The sequence below is a fragment of the Papaver somniferum genome, unplaced genomic scaffold (assembly GCF_003573695.1).
Source record: "Papaver somniferum cultivar HN1 unplaced genomic scaffold, ASM357369v1 unplaced-scaffold_21, whole genome shotgun sequence".
In the NCBI taxonomy this organism is placed as follows: Eukaryota; Viridiplantae; Streptophyta; class Magnoliopsida; order Ranunculales; family Papaveraceae; genus Papaver; species Papaver somniferum.
The window spans coordinates 5337166-5363700 of record NW_020631041.1 but is presented as its reverse complement, the minus strand read 5'-3'; the positions used below and the strand labels follow the sequence as shown (position 1 = coordinate 5363700).

The window sequence follows — 26535 nt, the reverse complement described above, 5'->3', positions numbered from 1 at the left end:
CACGTATCATGACTGCATGCCGCCCCAAAATTTGGTCATTACATTTCCTAACAAGGGAGGTTTCCAGGCCTTCTGGCCTATTGCCTGCAAGGCTGGACCTACCAATTCCAGGAATTGGTAATGTAACATAAAGTGAGGCTTCTGGCTTCATTTTCATATATGTCAGGGACTCGGGGGCTCATGCCATGTGTAGCAAAAGAATAAAAAACTTAGGCATTAACCATTCAACCTCTTATTATCACTTTTGATTCAAAGTACATATTCCTGAAAATAGGTTAAAAATATAAAAACAGAGTGCAATCCGAGAAGGCCTACTGGATTGAATACCAAAATGAACTCTGTTTAGCTCATGCTCAAAAATCGAAAGACCGGGGCCACATTTTACAGACTTACTACACTCATGGTGAAACAACAAACGTTGTGGTCATGATTATAAGGGTAAATAAAACACTACATTGTTTTTAGGTTTCAGGTGAAGTTACCTCTGGAGAGGTGCTAAAAGCGATGAAACAATATGAAGAGAACCAGTGACAGCAATGAGACACGACCGACTGTCTGGTGCTCTAGCTCTGAGTAAATCATTGGCTATGTTCATGGATTCTTCCACTGATCTACCAGTACCCAACACTACACATTTGTGTTTACCTTGTTCCTCTAGAAATTTGTCCACGCCTTCGATCCCCATATCTGAAAAGGTGACGCCCAATTCCATGGCAGCTTGAACCCACGATTCCTTTAACAGGGAAGCTGGAGTCAGTCTGGAGCTTCCTCCAGCTATGTTGACTTCTGTCAATATAACAGCATCTGGAGTTTTCCCTGAAGTAGTCAAAGAGAAACTGAACTCAATCTTCGCAGAACTATAAGTGTTCTTATTCTTAAAAAGTTACATAAAACATTCAGCCATACTTGAAAGAAGCTCTTTCGCAAAAGCTAAATGGTCTTTGTCATTTGCCATTGCTACTACAAGGGCCAATGGTGCATCTGGATATGTCAACTGAATCGTGTCTGTTAGACTCCTGGCAGATTCTTTTGTATGAGCTGAAACCATTACACTACAAATTAGTTTAAATATTTTTGAGATAAAAAATAAGTACTAAGTGACTGAGAAGTCTCTCACCAAATAGTTACAACATCTACAAGATGGAAGACTTTCCTCAATAGGATGACTGAAATACCAATTAAAAGGAATAGAAACTACACCTCCATCAACCAGTATTGTTGCTGCAGCAAGCCCAACTGCCTCAGCTTCTTTAGGTGTTAGGAACTGGCTTCTTCCAGTCAAACAAGCATGCTCCAAACCAACACGGATGGATCCATCTGATATTCTCCAACCTACACAAATACAGAATACAGCAATTGATGAATAAATTTCAAACTATTATAAGAAAACTTACAATCTCCATAGACCATAAAATTACATAAGCTCACAATCTCAAAGGCGGGATTCGTTTCAAGCTTCAAGGCCTCACCTTGTTCCCGAAGAGATAGAGCTGCACAAGTAGCAGTTACAGCATTTTGAAGCTGATGACTTCCAACCATAGGCATTCTCACATCAAACAATTCAATAGACTGTATAATCAACATGAAACTTCTTACATAAAAAGTATAACATTAATTAACAAAAGTGATCTACCAAGAGAGACGTGGTGTGCGTACCAACTGTAGGTCTTTCTCAATATCAATCAGTATATCACATATTTGATATGGCTTTCCATTAGTTCTTTTTATGTCCTTGATGCTGCTCCTATTACCAGGGGAAGATGCTGACACAATAGGTGAACCCATGGAAGAGGCTTTATCACGGAGAATGGATTCGATGTGTGGTTCGAATGGCCCACCTAGAACCACCTGGAGAAATTTACCTAAACACAGTTAATTAATAGGATCCAATGTGCAAATTGATAATGCTGAATTGGTTTCTCAAGGGGTTTGTTAAATGTGCAAAAAGAATGTGTGTGAAAAATGCATAACTGGGCAGGCTTGCTTTATGATTCCCGACTTGGCCTTTGCAATGCTCTCTAAGGATCCGCCAAGCGCAGCCAAATGTTCTTCTCCTATTGTTGTTATAATTGATGCTAAGAGTTCAGAACTAGAGAACACGTTAGTGGCATCTCGTGCTCCACCTAAGCCAGCCTGTAACAAATACTTAAAAGTCAAGAAAGGATTTAAGGGGTTATAAAACAAAGATTAGGAAAAAGAGTGGAGTTCTGGTAGAAGCTAATGCAATAAATAGGAAAAAGGAAAAAGTTGACCTCAACAACTGCAATATCAACATTCTCTTGAGCAAACAGAGTAAATGCTACGGCAGTGAAAACCTGCAAATTCTATAGCTGTCAGAACAACTGACAGCATATGAGGTACGCAATGCATATCACAGAGTCAAAATCATAACTAAGTAAATGGTCAAACACAGGTAAGTCCAAGATTAGAACAGTTCTGATTCTGAACACAAAGGATTCGAATTATACTTCCTCCCCAGGCCTACACATATAACATAAACCAAAGGATTCGATTTAGATCGTATTTCTTGACCACAGAGTGTAAATGAGTTCTCGACAGGTTTAGGCCACTAATTTGCTAAGCAGGGTTTTAATTGGATTCCGACAATCTTATAATCCTTAAATCAGCTTATTCAACATTAGCATGGGGAATAAGTATCCCATCTCACCAATAAATACCTCGAAATGGCTGATAGATCTATTTTCCATTTGAAATGACAGGTCAAGAATATCTTTAACTCGGAGAAAAAGAGAATTCAATGACTTTGCTGATACAGGTTCTCCATTTCTTCCTAACAGAATGCGTTCTCTGATAGTCCATAGATGTGGGCTGCATAAAGATATGACGATCATTATGCTTAGGTTCTACATGGTTTCCTACTGACAGTTCTATACGTATAATTACGCGGTTAAAATTGTTTTCTTCAATAGTTTCCAACTCGTTTTGTTTCTTAAAACCTCAAAGAATATTCTGAAAAAGGATGAAGATTATGAACCACTAACACCTTACCTGGTATAACATCCAACTGAGTACCCTTCTTGCCGTAAAATATTGGAAAGAAACATTGCAGTTGATCCTTTTCCCTTAGTACCAGCAATGTGCACAGACTGTAACATTATAATCATGTAAGTAAAACAGATAGAGTAAAAGAACATTTAAGCGGAGAGCGTAACAAACTTTTAGATTTAACAAAAAAGAACTGCCAATTTATACAGAAATAAGATATCTACAAGTTACTCAAGCAATCAGAGCTTAAGTTACACAGTTAGTGAACCCTACATGACAAAAGTAGATAAATAACATGACTCGTACATTTCATCACCTTGGTCTCTTCCACTAGCTACCAAAAACAGATACAACTAGACAAGTTCATGATCCACAGAACAAGGAAATCCTTGGTAGTTCAAACTAGAAATGTTTTGAAAGACACCTATTCAGCAAATTACTGGAGATCGGAAATCAAATTAGTAGCATCTCGAACCTAGTTATCTTCCAACAGGTTGCTGGGTTCACTGTAATTTTTCAATTTTCACCTTAGACTGTAAGGGGACTTTAACCCAATAGTGAATACATAAAACATGTGTCACCATACTCCATAGTAATTTCAGTGTATTGAGTTAATTTTCTTTTTCATTCAGAACATTTATCAAACACGTAATAGACAACTTAGAAGATTTTAAACACAAATTTAAAGAAACAACAAAATTTTATTAATTCAAACCTTAAATCTTGATTGAGGATTTCCAAGTCTTTCCATCAATCGATTCATTCTTCCCATATCGAACCCATCATTAGAATCAGTCCCTGCTCCAATTGGAACACCTAATCTCTCGTAATTTTTGAGATTATCTAAGTAATCAGTGAACTCTTTGAGTTCTGGTTCTTCATTAGACATCGTAGAGAATCGGCGATTTCCCAAAACCCCCAATTTATGAATTTTAGAAGTTATGGAAATTAGGGTTTTTCTACTGTTGAGATTAGTGTAGTTTCTCCAAAGAATGTTGAAAATTTTCATTTCCTCTCTAATCAATTTTTCCCGCTACTCAGACTGCTATATTGGAGTTTCTTTTCCGTTATTTCGGTTAGAAACTAATTTCTTACTTTCTATTTTTCATGCAGAAGCCAATTTTGTAATTTGTTTTTTTTATTTGAAGCCTACATTTAATTGATTTTGTAAATTGGAATAATGTCATCAAATTATTGTTTTTTTTTTTTTAGCTTTTGGAAATCAAAAATATAATTTATGAAGATAGGTTAAAAGAACATCCCATATGATAACACAATAAGCACATACTTACCCCTATGGCAACTTTGATGTATTACAAAAATGCACTCTAGTAATTCAAACATGGAACATATAGACCATTTCTTTGATTTAAAAAAACACTAAGAATGCAAGGCTAATGAAATCATGAATGTTTGCTAAATAACCAACAAGCCGGTTTAAATAAAAAATTAATTTACGCGTCAATCTCCAGTATCATTATATCAATTGACTCCATCATCTCAAATGTTTTTACAAGATCAATCTTAAAAATTAGGACGACTAAGAGAAAATATATTATTTTTGGAAACAATTGAAATCCTACACTTTGTTATGTATTTTTGTCTTAAAAAGAAAATCCACTGATTTATAGAAATAAAAGGGATACAAATAACTATTAAATAATACATGAATCAAGTGTCACTGACCTGATGAACGGAAAAATATATGACTAAAAACAAGTAATAAATGATTAAAACTAAATTACACTGCATGATAACAGAATTGTAAATTAAAGGACTAAAGTTTGATAAACTCACACGATTCGGGATTCGGTAAACGTACAGAACCGTAAATGTCGAATCAGTAATTCGGAACGGCATACGTACGTGTATAATTCGATTTATAAATGTGAGTTCGGCTCTGAGAATTCGGTATCTATATATAACAAATAATTTGTATATATAAGGTCATAGACCAATTTTTATGCGTCTGTGTGAGTTATTTAAAGAAAAAATAAACTTAATATGATGATATTAATAATATATATAACATTAGTCATCAAAAGGGACGTGGTATAGTGGTTTAGATGCTTGGTTAGTGAGTTTGAAATCTCTCTCACCTTCACCTTCAAATTTCTTCAGTAATTTTTCTTTCATAAAAATTACAACAACGCCTAATATTGGGTCGTGTATGCTCGGGAGGCAGTAAAGCTCAAAAAGTGAGGACTTTAAAAATGTAAAAGCTAAAGAGTTTCTGGCGAATTAAGAAGGTAAAATTCGTGTATGCTCGGGAGGCAATAAAGAATATCGGTTCACGAATAATCTGGGAATGCCACATAATACGCGTCCTGAGTTCGGAGTTGCAAACGTACGCGAATAAGACGGTAAAATTCGTGAGACGGAAAAATTCGCAAATGATTCGCGAACTTAATAACTAGGCTCACACCAACACCAAAATGCATTCGTAAGGTAGACTGGGCTTCACATAGACGTTGACACGGCCTGTTTCCCACTTAATCCAGATGCGCTGATATCTAGTCACATATTTCTAGTTCATCATGCTATTTGACACTAGAGTTACATTTACATTGTATCCCTTGTATGCTTACAAATCAGTGATTTTTTTTTGTAATAGGCCACAATAAGGTGAGAATGAAAATGATACATTGCTGCATTGATCAAAATAATAATGACAATAATAAGGGGGAAAATATATTTGCTGATAACGTAATGATCATTTTCCCAAATGATCTCGTAGAAAGATACGAGATGATAGAGTCGACGGATATGGTTATAGAATATATCACCGAGAAGGCAAATTTGTTTTTTAGATAGCTTTGCCGTGAAGACTGCCTCATCGCATCTGCCATTTTTTAGAAAGTTAACGATGATATACAATACCATGAAGGATATCCCCTAGTAACATTTTTCATGTTTTAAATGCATTCTTTTTAGTTATAATTATTTGTATATCAAAAAACAGCGATGCTTACAATATGTACTCCTTCTGTTTCTTAATTAGGAAGTTAAATTTTGTTGTAAATTTAGTTTAATTGAACAACTTTTTATTTTATTTTTAATGATCACTAATTGCTTAATCATCCGCAATCATGGGAACAAGTTTCAGTAGAAGCAGATGAGAAAATAGCGCAATAGTCATATATTTCGTTAAACAAATTCAAAAACTTTGGGTCCTAATTGGAGATCTGAATATCATCCTGGATCTGGAAGAAAAACAATGTGGTAACAATTCGAGCTCTAGCAACACGACTTTTGTTACTCAAGTTATAGACTCTATGGGTCTCCAAGATGCGGGGTATGAAGGAGCCTCATTTACTTGATCAAATAACAAAAGCGGAGATGTTAATATTTGCGAAAGAATTGATAGAGACTTAATATCTTACCAGTGGATTAGATTTTCCATCACACAAAGGTAAATCACCTAACAAGAGTTGGTATTGACCATACTTCTATACTTTTTGACTCCAACCCCGAAACCAAAAGGCTTAGTAAACCATGTAGATGCATTAGATCCTGGCTTACGTACCCTACGTTATCAACACTAGTGGCAACGTCTTGGAATCTCCATTCCTCTAATTCCCCTGCTAGAAGCTTCGCTTCTAATCTAAAGTCTCTCTCCTCAGACCTAGCTCAATGGAATTCAAATGTTTTCAGAAATATTCATAAAAATATTAAAACTCTTAATAACAAAATAGAAGTCATTCAAAAATCCCGAGACTTCTCTTCTAAAATTGATACACTCAAGAAACTCCAGGAAGAACTGGGGAAATGGTAGAAAATAAAAAATGATTATTACTATCATCTATTTAGGGATAAAATCTTTAAAGAATATGATCAAAAAACCGAATATTTCCATGTTTCTGCCTCAAAATAAAAAAAGGATCAATGCAATTCATTCTCTTAGAGAACCGTCAGGTCTTTGGATCTTAGACCGAGACCAAATCAATTCACTATTGATCAATCATTTCACCCAAATTGGAACCTCTCAAATAAGCAACTACAATGTTGACCTCTCAGAAGTAATCCAACCTTGTATCTCAGAATCAGAAAATTCTTCTCTAACACAAATTCCATCTAAAGAAGAAATTTGGTCCACTCTTTCTAAAATGAACCCTTGGGGAGCTCCTGGCCCGTACGGATTTCGACTTGGATTTTTCAAAGACAAATATATTGGGAAATATTGGGGTCAGATATAACAAATACCATACAAGAAATTTTTTTAGAACAGGGATTGTGACACAAGAATTCAACCATTCTTTTATTCCTCTTATCCCAAAAATATCAACACCTCAAACCCCAGCGGATTTTAGACCTATCAGCCTCAGCAACACGATATATAAACTTATTTCCAAAATTTTAGCCAATAAATTAAAACCCTTATTAAACAGGATCATTTCACCCGATCAATCGACTTTTCTTCTAGGGAGACAAATTACAGACAATATTATTGTAGCCCATGAATTGATTCATTTAATGAAAACTTCCAAAACCAAAAAAGGGTTTTTTGCTCTTAAGATCGATCTCTCCAAAGCTTTCGATAGAGTTGAGTGGCCTTTTATTAAGAAATTTTTATCCTCTTTTGGCTTCAGTGATGACTGGGTTAATCTTATCTTTCAATGCGTATCCACTACCTCCTTTGCTATCCTTCAAAACGGATCCCCGGGCCCAAGCTTTTCCATTTCAAGGGGTATAAGATAAGGTGATCCTTTATCCCCTTATCTTGTCCTAATTTGTATGGAGATCCTCTCAAGACTCCTTGAAAAAGTAACAGAAGAAAATAAAATCGCGGGGCTTCAAATAAATAAACATGCCCCTACCATATCCAATCTCTTCTTCGCCGATGATTGATTGATTTCTTTTCACCAAAGTGGACCTGGGAGAAGTAAAAAACTTATTGGATATTTTAATCTAATTTTGGGGGAATTACATGCCAAATGCTTAATCTTCAATAATCAGGAATGTATTTTAACCCAAAAGTTCATCCTAAACATAAGAAAATAAAAGCAAAAATCCTTAAAGTCCAGCTGATGACTAAAAAATACAGATATCTCGGAACTCCTCTCTTCTTTGATAAAAACAGGAAGGAGAATTCCGAACCGCTACTTCAAAAATGTTATAATACCTTACAAGGTTGGAAGCAGATTTACTATCTCAAGCAGGTAGAATAGTCTTAATTCAGTCCATTCTCCAAGCGTACCCGACATATTAGATGCACAAGCTAGCTCTTCTCAAAGAAACCTTGGATAAATTAGATAAAATCCAGAGAGATTTTTGGTGGAAGAAATATGGGTCAAAAGGTAAAGGTGTTTATATAAAGGCATGGAAAGGCATGTACAAGCCAAAACACACAAGGGGGATTGGGAGTAAAATATCTTCGTAATTTTAATATAGCCCTTTTAACAAAACTAGCTAGCTGATTAATGATGGAAAAAGATCAGCTATGGGTAAAACTTCTTGAAGCGAAATACTTCCATAATTCAAATCCTTTCAATCCTACAAGAAAGTATGAGCTATCATGGATTTGGACAAGCATTCAAAAAAGGTCTAGATATCATTGAAGGTAATTATATAAAAATGGAGCTAATACGAAGATTTGGGAGGACAACTGAATTCCCAACATGGACAGAATAATTAAACCAAGTGACAGAGATGATAACTTGCCTTAAAAAGTTCAAGATCTAATAATTAATGAAGGTTATTGGGACATGGAGAAGATAGATGATTTGTTCTCTTCAGAAATAAAAGAACATATTTTAACTATTACCCCAAATAAAGAAGATAAAGACAGGATAAGATGGGCTCACCACCAATCCGGAGATTTCTCGGCACCAAATATTTTTAACTTTTTCATTAATCGTAATTCTGATAATGAGAATGATATCGATTTCCCATGGAAAAAACTATGGAAGATGCAGACACTACCTCGGATCAGACTGTTTATTTAGAAATTAATTCAGAAAGCTTTACCGACCACGAGTAGACTAGCGGCTCATAACCCAGAGGTTTCCCCAGACTGTCAAATGAGCAATAACCAAGCTATGGAAACATAAAATGACCTATTTAGAACATGCCCTTTTGTCAGAGCAGTTTGGTTTGGTTACTCCTTGGACGCAGTCAATTCGCGGATTAACACAGATACGATTAGCAAGTGGGTTGAAATATAGACCTCTGATCAAAAATTATCACAATTTAGTGAAGAAATTGCAATCATTATTTGGTTCATATGGAAATATAGATGCTACGTAATTTTCATGAAAACCATTCTGGATCCCGCTTCATTAATTCAGCAGATAAAACTGTTCATCCAGTCTTCAGCTACCAAGGAAGAAACCAAATCTCAAGGCATCCAAAAAACGAAGTCACCCAATCACGTGTGGAACAAATTTAGGTCGGATTGGATAATTTTTATTGATGCGTCCTATAAAAAAGAAAATTTATACCATGGGATATGCTTTCATTCTGTACTCGGCCGACCAAGACGCTTTCCTACATAATTCAGCTGGCCCTGATTGGGCTTCCTTGGCGTTACATGCAACAAAACTCTTTAAAATGTTTTAAATTGGATAGAAAATAATATTCTTTCTGGTGTCTGTATAGTCACAGAATGTAGTCCTAGCAGACTTTATCACCAAAAAAAGATACAAATGCTTTATGGGTTGTTTATGCTGATATTGTTTCCAAATTGTCTTCTTCTACTGAGCCATTATCACTTTCTCTGCCAAAAGATACATCTCTTACACCTTCTTCACTTACTCTTGTTCAAAAAATCACTCCACTTTGTCTTCTTCTACTGAGTCATCATCATGTTCTTTGCCAAAGGATAAGTCTTCTACTCCTGCTTCTCTTCCTCTTGTTAGAAATGATCATTGCATGACCACTAGAGGTAAAAATGTCATATACACTCCTAAGTCTTACTTTTCTACTAAGCATCCACTGCCAACTACTTTGATGTGTCATGTTCCTAAGAATATAGGTGCTGCTAACAAAGAGAAAGTGTGGAGAATCTCTTCGGTTTCAGAGTATAATGCACTAATGAAAGAAGGTACATGGTCATTGGTTCCTCCAGATTCAACTTAAAATCTCATTGGTTGATCAGCTTATACTATTCATAATGAAATTTCCGTAAGACATTTCATGACTAAAATAAAATACATACCATCTAATTTAGATGCAATCATATAGCCGAAGCTAATAGCATTCATCAAGGAGTTTAAAGATACAAGATAACCCCTTTAAAATTCCACAGCCGCACACCCCTCAAGATATGACCATTAAGCACAAGTTCAAAAGAACGCTCCCCCATTTGATGTCATTCCCAAGGGAACAACAAGAGCGACCTTAATTTCAAAAGAAAAGAAGGATTTTTATTGGACACCAAAAACCATGAGTATGATTTTCTATATCCAAAAACTCAATCAAATTAATTACAAGTAAACCCATGATTAATTTAATCGGAATACACAATCAAATTAGACACAAAAGTGATCAACTTAATTAATTATGCTCGACATAGAGAATTTACAGAGCATACGACTAACATAACCATTAGAAAATGAATAGGATAGTCATTCATATACTCAACATAAGAGGAATCTTACGAAGTATGAAAATACTCAACTAGATTAATTACAAGAGAACCCATAATTAATCTAATTGGAATACACAATCAAACTAATTACAAAAGTAATCAATTTAGTTGTCAATTGTTTTGCTCGACGTAAAAAGACTTATGGAGAAATAACTAAATAACCAAACAAGATGATTAATTTAGTTCAAGAATGCTCAACATAAAGTACCTTATGGAACAACCAACAAAGCTAATCAAAAATTAATCAACTTCGTTGTATCGTGCTCAACATAAGACACATTACAGAGCCTCACAGTATTACATAAAATATGGATCAGTGGAGATCAATACTGTGGAATACACAAGGATTCATTCTATCTTCCGTCACTATTTGCATAACAATTTTTAATAGACATAATCCTTGAACACGAGAGATTTTAACCTATCTTCCATCAAAGAATTGAAAATGTAGGCTTAACTTTTGTATATGTCAAAAGTCTATTCATCCTTAAATCAATACATGAATACCAATCATGAACGACTTTACTTTTGACAAAGTATGGGACGAACATAGTTCACGAACGTAAACACCAATATCCCATGACAAATTGCAATATAACAAATCATAAAGATTAATACTGCAAAAACATCATCTTCCAAATAGTTTTAGAATTTAAACCAATAAATCTAAAAACATGAAGATGAAATCGTTGGACATAGCTATGTGCAAACACAATAATGGCTATTCCAAATTCTAGTTATTCTTCTAAACAAAACAAGAAATAAATTCTCATCCGAAGATTTACTAGGCATCAAGACAAGCTCGTAATGCACATATAAGATGATTTGTCCTTAGAGGGTAAAATCAACCTTTTCCCCCCGGATTCACACCAAGAATAGCTACAAAAGGCGCATAAAAGGTTTTATAACAAAGAAGAATATACAAAGTCATTAACGACTATGCACCATAGTTCACATAAAATGATTGTGAACATTAAAGAATCTCATAGAAATGCGTACTACAGCCCATTCTTGAACTTCCTTCTGTGTGATTCACCAAAAAAATTCTTGGTAAGGCTACTAATGATCTTAGAGGAGTAGTACTCCAATAATTCAAGTGCCCAAGTCCAAGAGAATTGGAACAAGTGCGACGAAACAGAGCAAAACACTAAAAACAAGAGACGGGACAAATACAAATCTTAACTCATCCAAAATCAATAATTCTCATCTCCATTTTGAAGAAAATTAATAGAGGAAGTGAATACAAAAATAATGAGTTCATTCCGAGTGCGAACGAAGAAGTTACGGCCAAAACAAGTCGACCGAATATCGACGTCTACAGGAAAATATGCATACGGGTTTGCAAACGAATTTTCAAGTCCGCGAACTTAAAACCCTGGATTTTGATTTTAAAAGATGGTAATCATACTATGTATGTGTACCATGGAGTCCAAACATCCCGAACTACTATTTCCAAACCTAAACATTTAAGAACCTTAAACACAGATCAAGTTAGGTAGAAATGAACAATAATCAAGGTACATGGATCATAAAAACACAAATCTTGCTCAGTTTTATAGACATACCTTTTTAGAAGAATCCAGTCGAATTCTACAGCCGTACCGAACATAATCTGTGTGCCCCAATTCTCGTGTTTCCCTCGCCGTATACATAACAGGGTATTCCTTGGTGAGGATGCACTTACAACACAATCAAGTTGTGTTGGGGTGAACAATGTCTTGCTCACCACAAGTGACCTTTGGATTATCATGAAAGATATCACTTTTAGAACCTTTCACATCCAATTCCATTTTTCCAAAAAACTTGTTAAGTTCCAACATCATGGATATTGCCTTCTCCATAGTCATGGAATTTTTTGGGAGATCATTCTTTTTCACAGTCAAAACATCATCGAATTTCTTTGGTATCCACTTCTGAGTGCATTTAGGAACAATTGGAAACTTCTTCCCATTACTCTCTTCTAGAGTTCTCGGAAGAGAATTGGATTGACTATTCTTTTGCAAGTTAGTCTTTCTCCAATTGGGAGCATCGGATCTTGTCTTCGTATTTACGAAGTTATCCTTTTGATAACCATTACGATTGTGAAAAGGATTCGTACGACGTTTATAGGAAAATCTAGGTTTATCATAGCATTGATTCCCTTGCCTAAAGGTTGGACAATTACAACCTGTAACGTTAAAAGGATCAGTCTTAACGTATAATCTTGGTTTCATAACTTCTTGTGATGCCCAAACAAGAACATCATGAAGTTTCTCATTCCTTATACGGAAATGACATCTCCTTTCCAGGTGACCTTTATTTCCGCAATAATGGCAAACATAAGGAATGTTCTTACCTCGATCTGTGTGTGCTGACTTGGGAGGTTGGTATACTTTACTCTTTGGAACCTTAACTTCTGGTGAAGGTATTTCAATTTTTCCATCAGTGGAAATCTTTTGTTGAGAAGAATCATTATACTTAACAAATTTTACCTCTTTGCTAATACTTGGAGCATCTATTCCCTTATAGCCCAATCCTCGTGTATCACGATGATTTTTACTTGCTCCTAGCATAGTGGTTAATTTGCTTGAACTAGTATTTAAATTTTTAAAGTCATCTTCCAACATATTGATTTTATCAAGAGCAGCAACTAAATCAGCCTCAAGGCGTTTTTCTCGAGTGAGACAAACACTTTCCCTGTCATTAAAACTAATTTGTTGAGAGTTAAACCTTGCTTCAGATTCTGCAAGTTTCTCTTCCAACAAAAAGTACTTTTGATAAATATTATCACATTCAAGTGACTTCATACGTAGGTTTTCCTTATAATCCTTGAGGATCGATTCGTTAGAACGATTCGAAAAATAAACACCTGCGTAACATCTTCTCAATTTCTTGTTTTCTCGACAGAGAGGAGTCAGAAGAGGTGTGACATGAGAAGTTGTAATCTTCTTAATTTTCCATGAATCCAAAAACTTAACATACTCTGAGACTTCGTCATCAACATCTCTATCAATATCTGAATCACCTTCATCAGAAAGTTCATACAACTGTTCTTCTAGGAGAGTTTCCCAATCAACAGTTTTTACATCAAGAGAATGTTTAGATATTGACTTAGATGTGACAGTTCTCTCAGGTGAATCCAAGCTTTTAAAATCATCTAGTAATTTCTGAACTGGTACGTTATTAGAGATAGACTCATCCATAATCAGATCGCTACAAACACAGACTTATGAGGTCTTTAACGTGTTTGCCTGCTCTGATACCAATTGAAAAAGCGGGGGTCTAACAACACCACCCAATATTTCGCTTAGCAATCTGTATGGACAAAATCGAATATACTTTTAAGAGAATCAACAAGACTCAATCAATTAAAAGTACATCAACGATTTTATATCTCTCTCTCTTGATTTGATTTTCTCAAACAGAAACTGCGAGTACTAATCAAATACAAGGAATAACTTGGATGGTACCAAAAACCAATATCCAAGGATCAATCAATGACAATCAACAACCAAAGGTTGGATTACTCTAATTGATGATCTGACGCACAACCTGTATTATTTCAATTATAAAGATAAAAAAATATAATGCGGAAACTGAAATAACACAGACACCAGAAATTTTGTTAACGAGGAATCCGCAAATACATAAAAACTCCGGGACCTAGTCCAGATTGAACACACACTGTATTAAGCCGCTACAGACACTGGCCTACTCCAAGCTAACTTCGGACTGGACTGTAGTTGAACCCCAATCAGTCTCCCAATGATCCAAGGTACAGTTATGCTCCTACGCCTCTGATCCCAGGAGGATACTGCGCACTTGATTCCCTTAGCTTATCTCACCCACAACTAAGAGTTGATACGATCCAAAATCGCACGCTTTGACAATAAACAAATCTATCTCACACAGACAAGTCTATCAAATGATCAATCTGTCTCCCACAGAAAAACCCTAAAGTTTTTGTTCAGTCTTTTGATAATAATCAAGGTGAACATGAACTAATTGATAATCCGGTCTTATATTCCCGAAGAATAGCCTAGATAAATCAATCACCTCACAACAATCTTAATCGTATGGTAGCGAAACAAGATGTTTCGGAATCACAAACAATGAGACGAAGATGTTTGTGACTACTTTTTATATCTTGGCAACAAGCCATTCTTCCGGTTTCTCTTGATCAACAAAGTTCGCAAACTTTGGTTCAAGGGATAGGACTTATGCGCATATGTGTTTCCACAACTATACTTATGTCCATCATTGGTTATGTAATCTAAACTCTCATTCCAACCATTGAAACATTCTTAGAGGACGTTATACAGTTGTTACACCATTTCTCTTCAAAGCAATTTTCAAAGTGATTGAAACATATCATGACTTACGTCACTAGTTAAAGATAAACATGGTCGAAGCGAAACGCTTATATAGATAGGCGAGGTATACTCGGCTCGAAATACCAAATGTGTATAATCTAAGTATATATATAGCATATGACTTTTTGTCTCAAGAAGTAGGAGATAGAATAGATAGAATTTTGAGTGACAGATAATTTCAAGTCTTCACATACCTTTTTGTCGAGAAGTTCCACCGGTTCCTTGAGTAGTTCTTCTTCTTGTATGATGAATCGCCATGAAGTCCTTGAACTCAACTACACTTTCTATCTTAGTCCGAGACTTAGCTATAGTAGACTAGAAATCAAGACTTATAGTTTTAATCACTAACATTGACAAACATGCTTGAGATAGCAACGCATGCGAGTTTGACCGACCAATGCTCTGACACCAACTATTTTATCTGTAGTTGCGTGATCTGATCTTCTTGTTTTCTATCGTGATTGAGTGCAATCGTAAGATTGGCTTGAGATTTATATCTCCGGTAGGCAATATAGAAAAGTAGTCACAAACACCTTCGTCTTATCGTTTGTGATTCCACAATATCTTGTTTCGTTAATCGATTAAGTTTATTGTGAGGTGATTGATAATACTAGGATGTTCTTCGGAAATATAAGTCCGGGTTATCAATTGGTTCCTGTTCACCTTGATTTATCAAAAGACGGAACAAAAACTTGTAGGTATATCTGTGGGAGACAGATTTATCTATTCAATAGACTTTTCTGTGTGAGACAGATTTGTTTATCAATTCTTCGACTTTGGGTCGTAGCAACTCTTAGTTGTGGGTGAGATCAGCTAAGGGAATGAAGTGCATAGTATCCTGCTGGGATCAGAGACGTAAGGAACGCGACTGTACCTTGAATCAGTGTGAGATTGATTAGGGTTCAATTACATTCCAGACCGAAGTTAGCTTGGTTGTAAGCTAGTGTCTGTAGAGGCTTAATACAGTGTGGTGTTCAAATATGGACTAGGTCCCGTGGTTTTTCTGCATTTGTGGTTTCCTCGTTAACAAAATTTTTGGTGTCTGTGTTATTTCTTTTCCGCATTATATTTTTTTGTATAATTGAAATATCACAAGTTGTGCGTTGAATCGATCAATTTGTAAATACAACCTTTGGTTGTTGATTAAAATTAATTGATCCTTGAACATTGGTCTTTGGTACCGTTCAAGTTATTTCCCTTATATTCAATTAGGCTCGCAAATTGTATTTGTTTGATTACAGATTGAATTAAGAGATTGAGATATAACTCTTTGATATACTTTTTATTAAGATTGAGTCTGACTTTCTAGTTGATTCTCTTGAAAGTATATTGGAGTTAGTCCATACAGATTGCTAAGCGAAATATTGGGTGAGGTTGTTAGACCCCCACTTTTTCAATTGGTATTAGAGCAGGAAAACACGTTTAAGACCTCATAAGTCTGTGTTTGTAGCGATCTGACTCTATGAGAAGAAGTGTTATCTCAATAAATGTACCACCAGTCTTCGATGGCTCGAATTACTTATGGTGGAAAATTGTGATGCGTGCTTTTCTTCAAGCGCGTGATTTTCAATCATGGGTTTACGTGGTTAATGGCTATAATCCTCCGGTTGTTACAATAGGCACTGTAACGGTTCCAAAGGAATTGGTGATTATGATGCTGCTGAGATTCTTGCTGCAAAGCAAAATTCCGACGGAGTGAATGCAATCATCCATGCCATTAACCCAGATCTTCAGCATCATGTGACTACTTGCACAGTCTAAAGATGCTTGGGATATCTTAGAAACTGTATTTGAAGGGAATACCTGCGAGAAGGAAGCTAGACTTCAAAACCTAAATTCTGACTAGAAAAACCTTCGTATGCTAGATGAAGATTCATTTAATGAGTTTAATCACAAAGTGTCTGAAATTGTTAATGCATAGTTTGTATTGGGTAATACTATTCTTGAAAAGGACATTGTGATGAAGATTCTCAGATCTCTGTCATCTAGATATGATTCTAAGAAACACGCCATCGTTGAAGGAAACAACCTTGATGTGCTTTCCAGAAATACTCTTGTTGGGAAGTTAAAGATCTTTGATCATGAGCATATATCCAAATCTGGAAAGGATATTGCTTTTAAGGCACAAAAGAACATTAAATTGCTTGATAAAAGTAAAAGTGTTGGCATCTCTGATGATGATCTTTCTGAGACTGATTCTCAGATAAAGATCTTGATAAGTCAGTCTCATTGATCACTAGACAATTTAGAGATCTTCTTTTGAAGATAAGTAAACGGTTTACTAGAGACAAACCTAAGTCATCAGTTCAACCTCATAATCGTGTTCCTCCTAAAAACAGGGATACTGACGATACTGATGACGAGGATATGCAACAGTGCTTCAAGTTTAAAGGTTTTGGTCATTTTGAAAATGAGTGTCCAAATCGTAGAAAGTACACTGGAAACAAAGGTCTTGCTGCAACTCTTGATAAAATGTCTTACCACTATGATTCTAATGAAGACGAAAAATCAAATGTTGCACTCTTCTGTGAAAATACTGATTTTGATAATTGTAGAAATACGTTCATCAACCTCGATATTCTTCCAGAAGGAACTTAAACTACATTAGAAGATAAAATAGATTTCACTTTACTTTCTGGAAATTCCTTTTCTAATTTTGCAGGTTCCACCGTATGTCTAGAAGCCTGCACAGATATGATGTATAAATCTTCCTCCAGTTTGACATGTTCTTATTGTACTCTCAAAGGTCATGAGTTATTAAAATGTTTCAAGTACAAACATAAGATAAGATATGTCAACAAACTTCAACGAAGAGCAAATCGATTAGCTAACAAGCTCAAACTTGTTCGAGAATCGAATAATTAGTTCCTCTTCAAAGAAGTTAATATCCAAAGATGTGTCTAGACCATTAAGAAAAAGATATTAGTATGAACAATCTGGGAAACAGGGAACTAGGAATTTCATTCAAGAAAGGTATGGTGGACAGATTGTTGTTCACCCCAGCACAAAGTAATTGTGTTGGTTAAGTGTCTTGTCTCACGTGCCTGGTTCAAAAGAGACAAGAGTTGGCACTCCACAGGCTTTAGAGAGAAAAAAAAGGTGCCTTTCTTGGTTTTGTTGGTGATTTTTTTTGGAATTCTTCAATCTTTTCATATCTTATTGATATTGAAAGGACTCTTCTTTGTTTTATCAATAAAAGAGGGTTAAAATAGATAATTATGCCTTTTATAGGGTAAGAGTTGTGTGTACGTGAATCCTTTAAGTGTATAAAGGTTCCTTAACCCTGCATTCCTTTTTCCTTCCCTAAGAAACTCTTTTATCACAAGTTTGCTTGTAGAGCTTGTTCTGAGAAATTCCTCTCACAAACCCATATTGTTATGGAGACTCCAAGCATCATAACTTCTGATGGAAAAGATGTTAATATGATTGTTAAGCCATCAATCATGAAGGAAAAATACATTCCTCATGTTCACTCAAACTTGAAAAGAAAAAGGAGGAATGTGAGAAAAACAAGAGTTGTCCCTTCAAATATTCAGAAATTTTGTGGTGTTCTTGAAGAATTGAAGGATTTAAGGAAGGAAGTGCAGCAAATAAAGGCTTTTGTGTTTAGTACTCTTGAAATTCAGAAGGCCCTGGTTCGGCATCAGTCAAGAAGGTTTGTTGATACAACTCCTATTTTCATGAACCTTATGTCCCAATGGCTGTTGACGACAAGGCGGGGATGATAAAGAATTTTTCAAAGGTCTTAATGTCTAGGAAACTTTTTATGAGAATTTATTCTTATGTTTTAAGAAGGATAACTAGGGTTTGTAATCGCCATTATTATGAGTACGCATAGTTATTTCCAACAATTTTCATCTTGCAATGTTTTTATATTTATTTATTTAAATTCTAAAGTTTATTTGGAAGATGATTTTGAAGTATTAATCTTTATGGTTTCATATATTGCAACTTGTTATATGGGATATGTGTGTTTGCATCCGTGAACTATGATTGTCCCATACGTGTTCAAAAGTTAAGTCTATCACATGTCGGTATGAAAGTATTGATAAAAGATAGAATGAACTTTTGACAAATAAAAGTTAAGACTATTATGTAATTATGCAAATACTGATGGAAGATAGGATGAACTTTTGTTTACAAAGATTAAGCCTATTATATGTCATTGTGCAAATAGTGATGAAAAATAGAATGAATCTTTGTATATTCCGCAGTATTGGTCTTCCCTGATCCATATCTTTATGTAAATACTGTGCGACTCCGTAAGTTTTCTTATGTGAGCATTTCCGATTAAATTAATCATGGGTTCTCTTGTGGTTAATTTAATTGAGATTTTTGGATACAAATTCATTTTTCATGTGATTTGTTAATGTCCAAAGAAATCCTTCTTTTCTTGTGAAAGTAAGGTCGCTCTTATTGTTCTTTAGGGAATGATATTAATTGAACTTGTGCTCAATTGCCAAATCTTTGTGGGGGATGTGGAATGTTATAGGGGTTATCTTGTATCTTTATAAACTCCTTGATGAATGCATTTAGTTTCGGCTATATGATTGCATCTAAAAAAGTTGATATGTGCTTTTGTTTTGGTCATGAAGTATCTCTATGGAAATTTCATTAGGATCCCACTGATTTTCGTACCTTTGCCAATTTTATTGACAAAAAGGGGGAGAATTAATGTATAGTTCACACTACAAATACATATGGTTTTCGGATCATTATGTAACGGGGAGTGGTTTTCATGTGAGATGAAGTATTGACTAAGGGGGAGTGGTACATATCACCATAGTATTGTTGTCGAAGTTGTGATACAACTGAACTTTGATGCTGTGTAATAATACTATGACACTGTATAACAATGAGTGAGAGCTATTGTTTTCTCATTGTTATAGCTAAGGATCTTCAACAACGATGATGCTGAACTGAACATCTTTAGAATCATTGGAGTACTTGGAAGTAACAAGATTTCGAGTAATATTGAAGAACTAAGGAGATCAAGCATTTGGATGAGAAGCCACAAAGTTTATTTATTTTGTATTCCATATGTATTGGTAGCTTTGTCACTAAAATTGAAAAAGAAGGACATTTTTAGAGCATTGCTCGGTCGAACTCGCAAGCGTTGCTATCTCAAGCTTGTTTGTCAAGTTTAGTTTCCAAAACTATCGTCTTGATTTCTAGTCTACCTATAGCTAAGTCTCGGATTAGGATAATAAGTGTGGTAGAGCTATAGACTCCACGACGTTCATAAAATGAAGACGAAGAACTACTTGAGGTAACTTGTGGAACTTCATCGACAAAAGTTATGTGGAGACTTGAACTTATCTATCACTGAAAATTTTATCTACTCTATCTCCTATTTTAAGACAAAAGTTGTATTGCTATATAAGATTCGATTATACACATTTCCTATTTCGATCCGAGTTTATCTCGCCTATCTATTTCTTGAAATATGTGATGTAAGCTTTCGCTTTGGCCAATTAAGTTCATCTTTACTCGTGACGAAAGTTATGTTGATTATTTCAATAACTTGAAAATCGCTTTGCTGAAAATAGTTTATGAATAACGACTATTTTAACATACTCTAAGAATGTTTCAATGATTAAAATGAGAGTTTAGAACAAGTAACCATGTTTGGATATAAACATAGTGTGTTCTCACATTTGTGTAAAAATCCAAAACTAGGAACCTGACGTATGCGTACCATGTTTGAGTATACGGTTACTCTAACTAAATGAAGGTGCATTTCATTTGTGTGTAACAAGCTAAGTTTGATCTAACGATTGAAAGATATTAGCTTGAATATAATCAGGTTTTCATCTAACGGTGAATATTGAATGCTTTGTTACCAAGGTAACTTAGATTGCAAAACCTGATTTGAAATCTATATAAAGGAGAACTCTAGTAACTGGGAAACCTAATCCCCACACCTCCTGTGTGATACTAGTTGTATAATCTAGAGTCGATTCTCCTTTAACCTTAGGTTTTTCACGAAACCCTGTAGGTTAACGACTTGAAGACTTCACTGGGATTGTGAAGCCAGACCCAACTATTTTATCTGTAGTTGCGTGGTCTGATCTTGTTGTTTTCAATCGTGATTGAGTGCAATCGTATGATTAGCTTGAGATTTATATATCTGATAGGCAATATAGAAAAATAGTCACAAACACCTTCGTCTCATCGTTTGTGATTCCACAATATCTTGTTTCGTTAATCGATTAAGATTATTGTAAGGTGATTGATAATACTAGGATGTTCTTCGGGAATATAATTTCGAGTTATCAATGGGTTCCTGTTCACCTTGATTTATCAAAAGACTGAACAAAAACTCGTAGGTATATCTGTGGGATACAGATTTATCTATTCAATAGACTTTTTTGTGTGAGACATATTTATTTATCAAGTCTTCGATTTTGGGTCGTCGCAACTCTTAGTTGTGGGTGATATCAGCTAAGGGAATCAAGTGTGTAGTATCCTGCTGGGATCAGAGATGTTAGGAACGCGACTGTACCTTGAATCAGTGTGAGATTGATTGGGGTTCAACTACATTCCAGACCAAAGTTAGCTTTGTCGTAGGCTAGTGTTTGTAGAGGCTTAATACAGTGTGGTGTTCAAATCTGGACTAGGTCCCGGGGGGGTTTCTGCATTTGCGGTTTCCTCGTTAACAAAATTTATAGTGTCTATGTTATTTATTTTCCATATTATATTTTGTTATCTAATTGAAATATCACAGGTTGTGCATTGAATCAATCAATTGGTAAATCCAACCTTTGGTTGTTAATTGAAATTGATTGATCCTTGGACATTGGTATTTGGTACCGTTCAAGTTATTTCTCTTATATTCAACCAGGCTCGCAAATTGTATTTGTTTGATTGCGGATTAAATTAAGAGATTGAGATATAACTATTTGATATAGTTTTTATTAAGATTGAGTCTAGTGGCGGAGCTATGCAGGGACTAGGGAGGCCAGTTTTGGAAACTAAATATCACAGTTCAGATTTTTAGATATTTTGAGATTTCCCCCCCTGGTAAATCAAAAAATAAAGAAAATCTTACGGTCATATCCTTTTAGTTATCTGAATCCTCATTGTTTATGGGAATGGAAGGGAAAGAAAAATCCAATGGGGATATGATGATGCTTTAGGATCTCAAAAAAATCTTTAAAGGTTTGAAATCGAGGTTAGTTAACGTAGAACCAGTTATCATTGAAAAGGTGAATATTCAGATTTACAATTGGTGTGTGGGTACAAATGTTTTTGAGGGAATTTCTCTAAACCAGGTGATTAACAACTGGGAGGGTGTTCTAGGTCTTGTGTAGTGTTTTCTTTTTCTTTTTTAGCTTGTTTTAACAACAAGTTTTGGTATGGTGTCTCTTTATATGAGCACCCTTTTTAATCTGTAGCTTCTCACCATCTTCTTGGTGGATAAGTTACTTTTTTTAATGCATTTCCTTTTGAGTCAAAAAATGACTTACAACCAGTAGATTTCATATAACTATCATTATATGCTTGATCTTAACATGTGATTTAGACCTGATGTAATCAAAAAAACGGATTAGTTGCCATTCTGATACTGGGGACATATATCTAGTAATTTCAGTCATATAGTGAGTCATTGTAAATAAAAAATCCTTAAAAAAATCGGGCGACCTTCGCCCGTAATTTTTTCTTTTTATCTGCACATGCATTTGTCATCCCCACCAAACCACTGATTGAGTCTGACTGTCTAGTTGATTCTCTTGAAAGTATATTGGATTTAGTCCATACAGATTTCTAAACGAAATATTGGGTGAGGTTGTTAGACCCACGCTTTTTTACAGTCTTGGTGTTCATGCCCTAGTCAGTGGCAATGGCTACAAAACAATCTGGGAAGTTTTTGATAAACAAAATCAATCCAGTTGACACTCCTACTATCATCAGGGGAAGTAGTACCAAATTGAAGTGGTTGAGAAATATCAATTCTGAGCCTTATTTTCATGGAGCTATAACCATTGTAGTGGTGAAAAGGGTCATCAAATGGTATTAGAACTCCAAAATTTTGAGTGTTTTCTATAACATTGAGAGTTCTAGTTTGCTGAGGGTAAAGTTTGTGAAGTGTTATCTCAAATATTTCAGTAGTTATTCCAAAGTTATCAGGGAGAACTGAGAAGTTACAAGGTTGAAACAAGAAGGTATCACCATGGATCACCCTAATTCCTTGCCTAAGAACATTAAACATCTCATCTCTGGGTTCAAACTTACTCAAATAATAGCCCCTACCCAACTTTCTAACAGAAAGTTCACCAAATAACTTCCATCTATACCTTAAAGCATTTCTAAAAATAAAAAGATTTTTTGTTCATTTTTGTTAAAAAAACAACCAACCAGCTGATGTTTCCATTGTCTAGCAGGAATAGAGGCATTCCTAGCATGATTATCAAGAAAAACATTGTATGAAACATCTCTAGAAACACGGCTAGACATAGAGTTACCAACATAAAGGAATATAGAACAGATAACCAGAAAAGAAAAATACAGGCAAGGAACTAGGGAGAAGAACGAGAGAGGGATAAAGGAAAAGAGAATGGTTTGAGCAGTATTCATATATAAGGTCTTACTTTGGAGATATTCTCTCCATAAACGATGTTGTAGATAATCTAATGCCATATGTATTTTTGTAGGAACAAGTTAACAAACGCATGCATCTGATTTGTAAGATGCTAAACTTATACAACTTTGTTATATACAAACAACCTTACATTACCATGCATGAAGTCAGCAAAGGTTTATGGCCATCAAGGATGAGAATGTTTACAAGAGCGGAAACAATAAAAGTGTGCATTCGTCGAGGTTTCGTTGGCATGAGTAATAATTTATACATATATAAGATGCTCTGAATATTTGATGTATATATTCTCGACGTAAGTGTCAGTTGATATAATATTTTATATAACCATTCTGTATAAATGGTTTGATGTCAAAGGAGTTATCATGAATCACACTTATCATTTCATCTTACTTTTAGTTAATAAGCTACCCGTCCATTTGTACAGGTTTACAGAAGTTGTTAAAAATATAAATAAATATAGAACTACTAGCCGCTACTTATCTTATTATTATATCTATTTCATAAAAAAAGTAAATAAATATACTCATTGCTCATAAAAAAAAATAAGCAAAAACACACATTTACCTATGGTTATATTATCATATCTATTTCATGTATGTATGCTTACAAATAAGACCACTTCCAGATACAAGATCAAAAATATTTGTGTTTGTTATGAGAGACTTCTGTAATTCAATATCCCAAATATCATTTTCAAAACAAGTGGAGACTGCGATGAGATTTGACATGTTGGAGAAAACTAAAATAAATTTAAAATAAAGTATTTTATATGTAGCGGTCTTTGACAATTAGATGCGAGGCAAATCATAAATGGATTTCTTTTATCGGGGTGTCTCCATACTTTAGGTCAATGGATTACTTGATAACTGATAATTCAGTATTCTCTTGGAGACGGTATGGAGAAGTGTAAAAGGATAACTAGAATAGGTAACTTAAATATATTAGAGCAGTAAATGTACATAACAAAATGATTAATTATAAATGATTTGAATGAATCAATATCAATACAAGTAGGAGTAAGATCCATTAGACCATAACTATATTTACAACAAAAATTGGGCGTTTTATGTTAAAAGAGTCCTATATTTTCTTTAAATGAGATAAAAGTTAATCATAATCCAAACGAAATCAGAACTTGCATCTATTAGATCTAGGATTTTCGTTTTCTCAATGCTCATTTTAGTTTTTCCCCACTCGGTCAACTCTTTGGACCAACTCTTTGGATACTTTTCGTTTCATTGAAAACACTCTAGTTTTGCAAAACCGGAAGACTGGCATTCACATGTAATCTGGTCTGCTATGACTAGTATGCTGCTGATGGGATTTCAAGTTGTTGTAGTAGTAATAGTTTCGTTGAGACTTGTAAAAGCAAAAGATTTTAGATTTAATGAAATTTAAAAACAAACAAAACTTAATTCAAGATTATTAGGAATAACCAAGACACTGATTCCACTATCACACATGAATAAATTATGGCAAATAATCCAAAACTCTAATTATCTTTTAAGTCTCTTATTTCTTAATTCACAAATAATCAAACATATTCTCAAATATTAATTGTATTCCCCAAGCATAGACTATCAATTGATTAAACAAAGTATAATCTATCAAATTGAATCACAAGTAATTAAGAAAATTATGTAAACATTTAAAAACTCTGCAAAAGCAGTGATTGAGTGAATTATAATTAAAAATTAGAGAAAATGAAATAGTTACCCATTATTCATGTGTGAATAGCTTCCTCATTGCCTTGGTTGTGGGAGAATTAGCTCATCATCATGTTGGAAACACACTCAAAATTCATTTTTATTGCTCAAAGGGTGTTTACAAAGGTGAAATGGAGAAAAACTATTAAAACGGGTTTTGTAACAGTTATATTTGTTACAAACTGAAAAGAACGATAGAACAGTATTGTCGATGATCTTGTAGATCTCGACCCACGCCTGTGTGTCGTTTCCACTGTTGAGAAACGACTGATGTTGCGCGCCTTATGTTCTTGGTGTTCTTCACAGCGGCAGAAATGGTGATTCTTCTGCAGCTCGACTTTCACAGCTCTGTAATCTCCCAAACTCTCCGTCCACCTTCTATGATATCCCAGCACCTATTTATAACCCATCAACGACAAAATCTCACGTAATAACTTCATATAATTCTCCATTATTCTTCACGGCCAGTTTAGGAAATAACTCAGATTTTTGATCTCTACACGCGTTCTGAAGCTTCCAAATTGCCATATTTAACTCCTTCACACTCCAAATAGTTATTAGGGTCTTCCAAACACGTGCAAACTCCTCTGCTGCTCGCTCAAATCCCGTGATTATCTCAACTGCACACTTACTCCCATGTTTTCTTCCCAACGATTATCCAGTCCAAGTAAACTCATTTGAACACCCATATCAGCATTGTTTGGGAATATCACATTCATCCCAATCGAAATCAGCTGTTGAATCACACTATAACCTCTCCAAATCACGAACTGAAAATCTGTTAGTGGTGTGAAAATTTTCCTGCCATTTTTCTTAATTCAAACGAAGAAGGAGGTTATCCCTTATCCAACGTCTTGGGTACCAAATAACCAGTGGGCGTTATAGACAAATGGGCTACACATAGTCGTGGGTGCTCCTTAGCAAAAGTGGGGGTCCGTATAGCAAATGTCCTCCGGGGGTGCTCCGAGTGATTTTTCGAGCCGAATTTTCCAACAATATTTATTTCCAAAAAATACCTACAAACACACAAAACACCATACTAAGTACGAAAACGAGTACTAACAATACGAAACATTGAGGACAAATTAGACATAAAAATGTGTCTTTCAACTGCACTTGTTTTTGGTTGGTTTTTTATTTTAATATAATCTATTCCTTTCGGAAAAACAAAAAAACTCTTTGGACTAAATAAGCCCCAACTTCTATGGGATTAATCATTTCAATTATCACTATATTTTTAATGATTGATAATTAATAGTTTAAATCAAGATCCAACACAAA

General features: G+C 34.9%; 1 protein-coding gene across 1 annotated transcript; it reads right to left on the bottom strand.

Annotated features, from left to right (window-relative positions):
• Positions 1-218: 218 nt before the first annotated feature.
• On the bottom strand, positions 219-4078 carry LOC113340246 (dihydrofolate synthetase-like). The gene is made up of 10 exons (XM_026585456.1): positions 3722-4078; positions 3010-3107; positions 2679-2829; positions 2253-2315; positions 1972-2133; positions 1657-1848; positions 1470-1569; positions 1201-1332; positions 907-1038; positions 219-816 (listed from the first exon to the last, which is right to left on the bottom strand). Exons 1-10 carry the CDS (start codon positions 4013-4015, stop codon positions 479-481), a joined length of 1662 nt encoding a protein of 553 aa, XP_026441241.1. The 5' UTR covers positions 4016-4078; the 3' UTR covers positions 219-478.
• Between the last annotated feature and the right edge of the window lie 22457 nt (positions 4079-26535).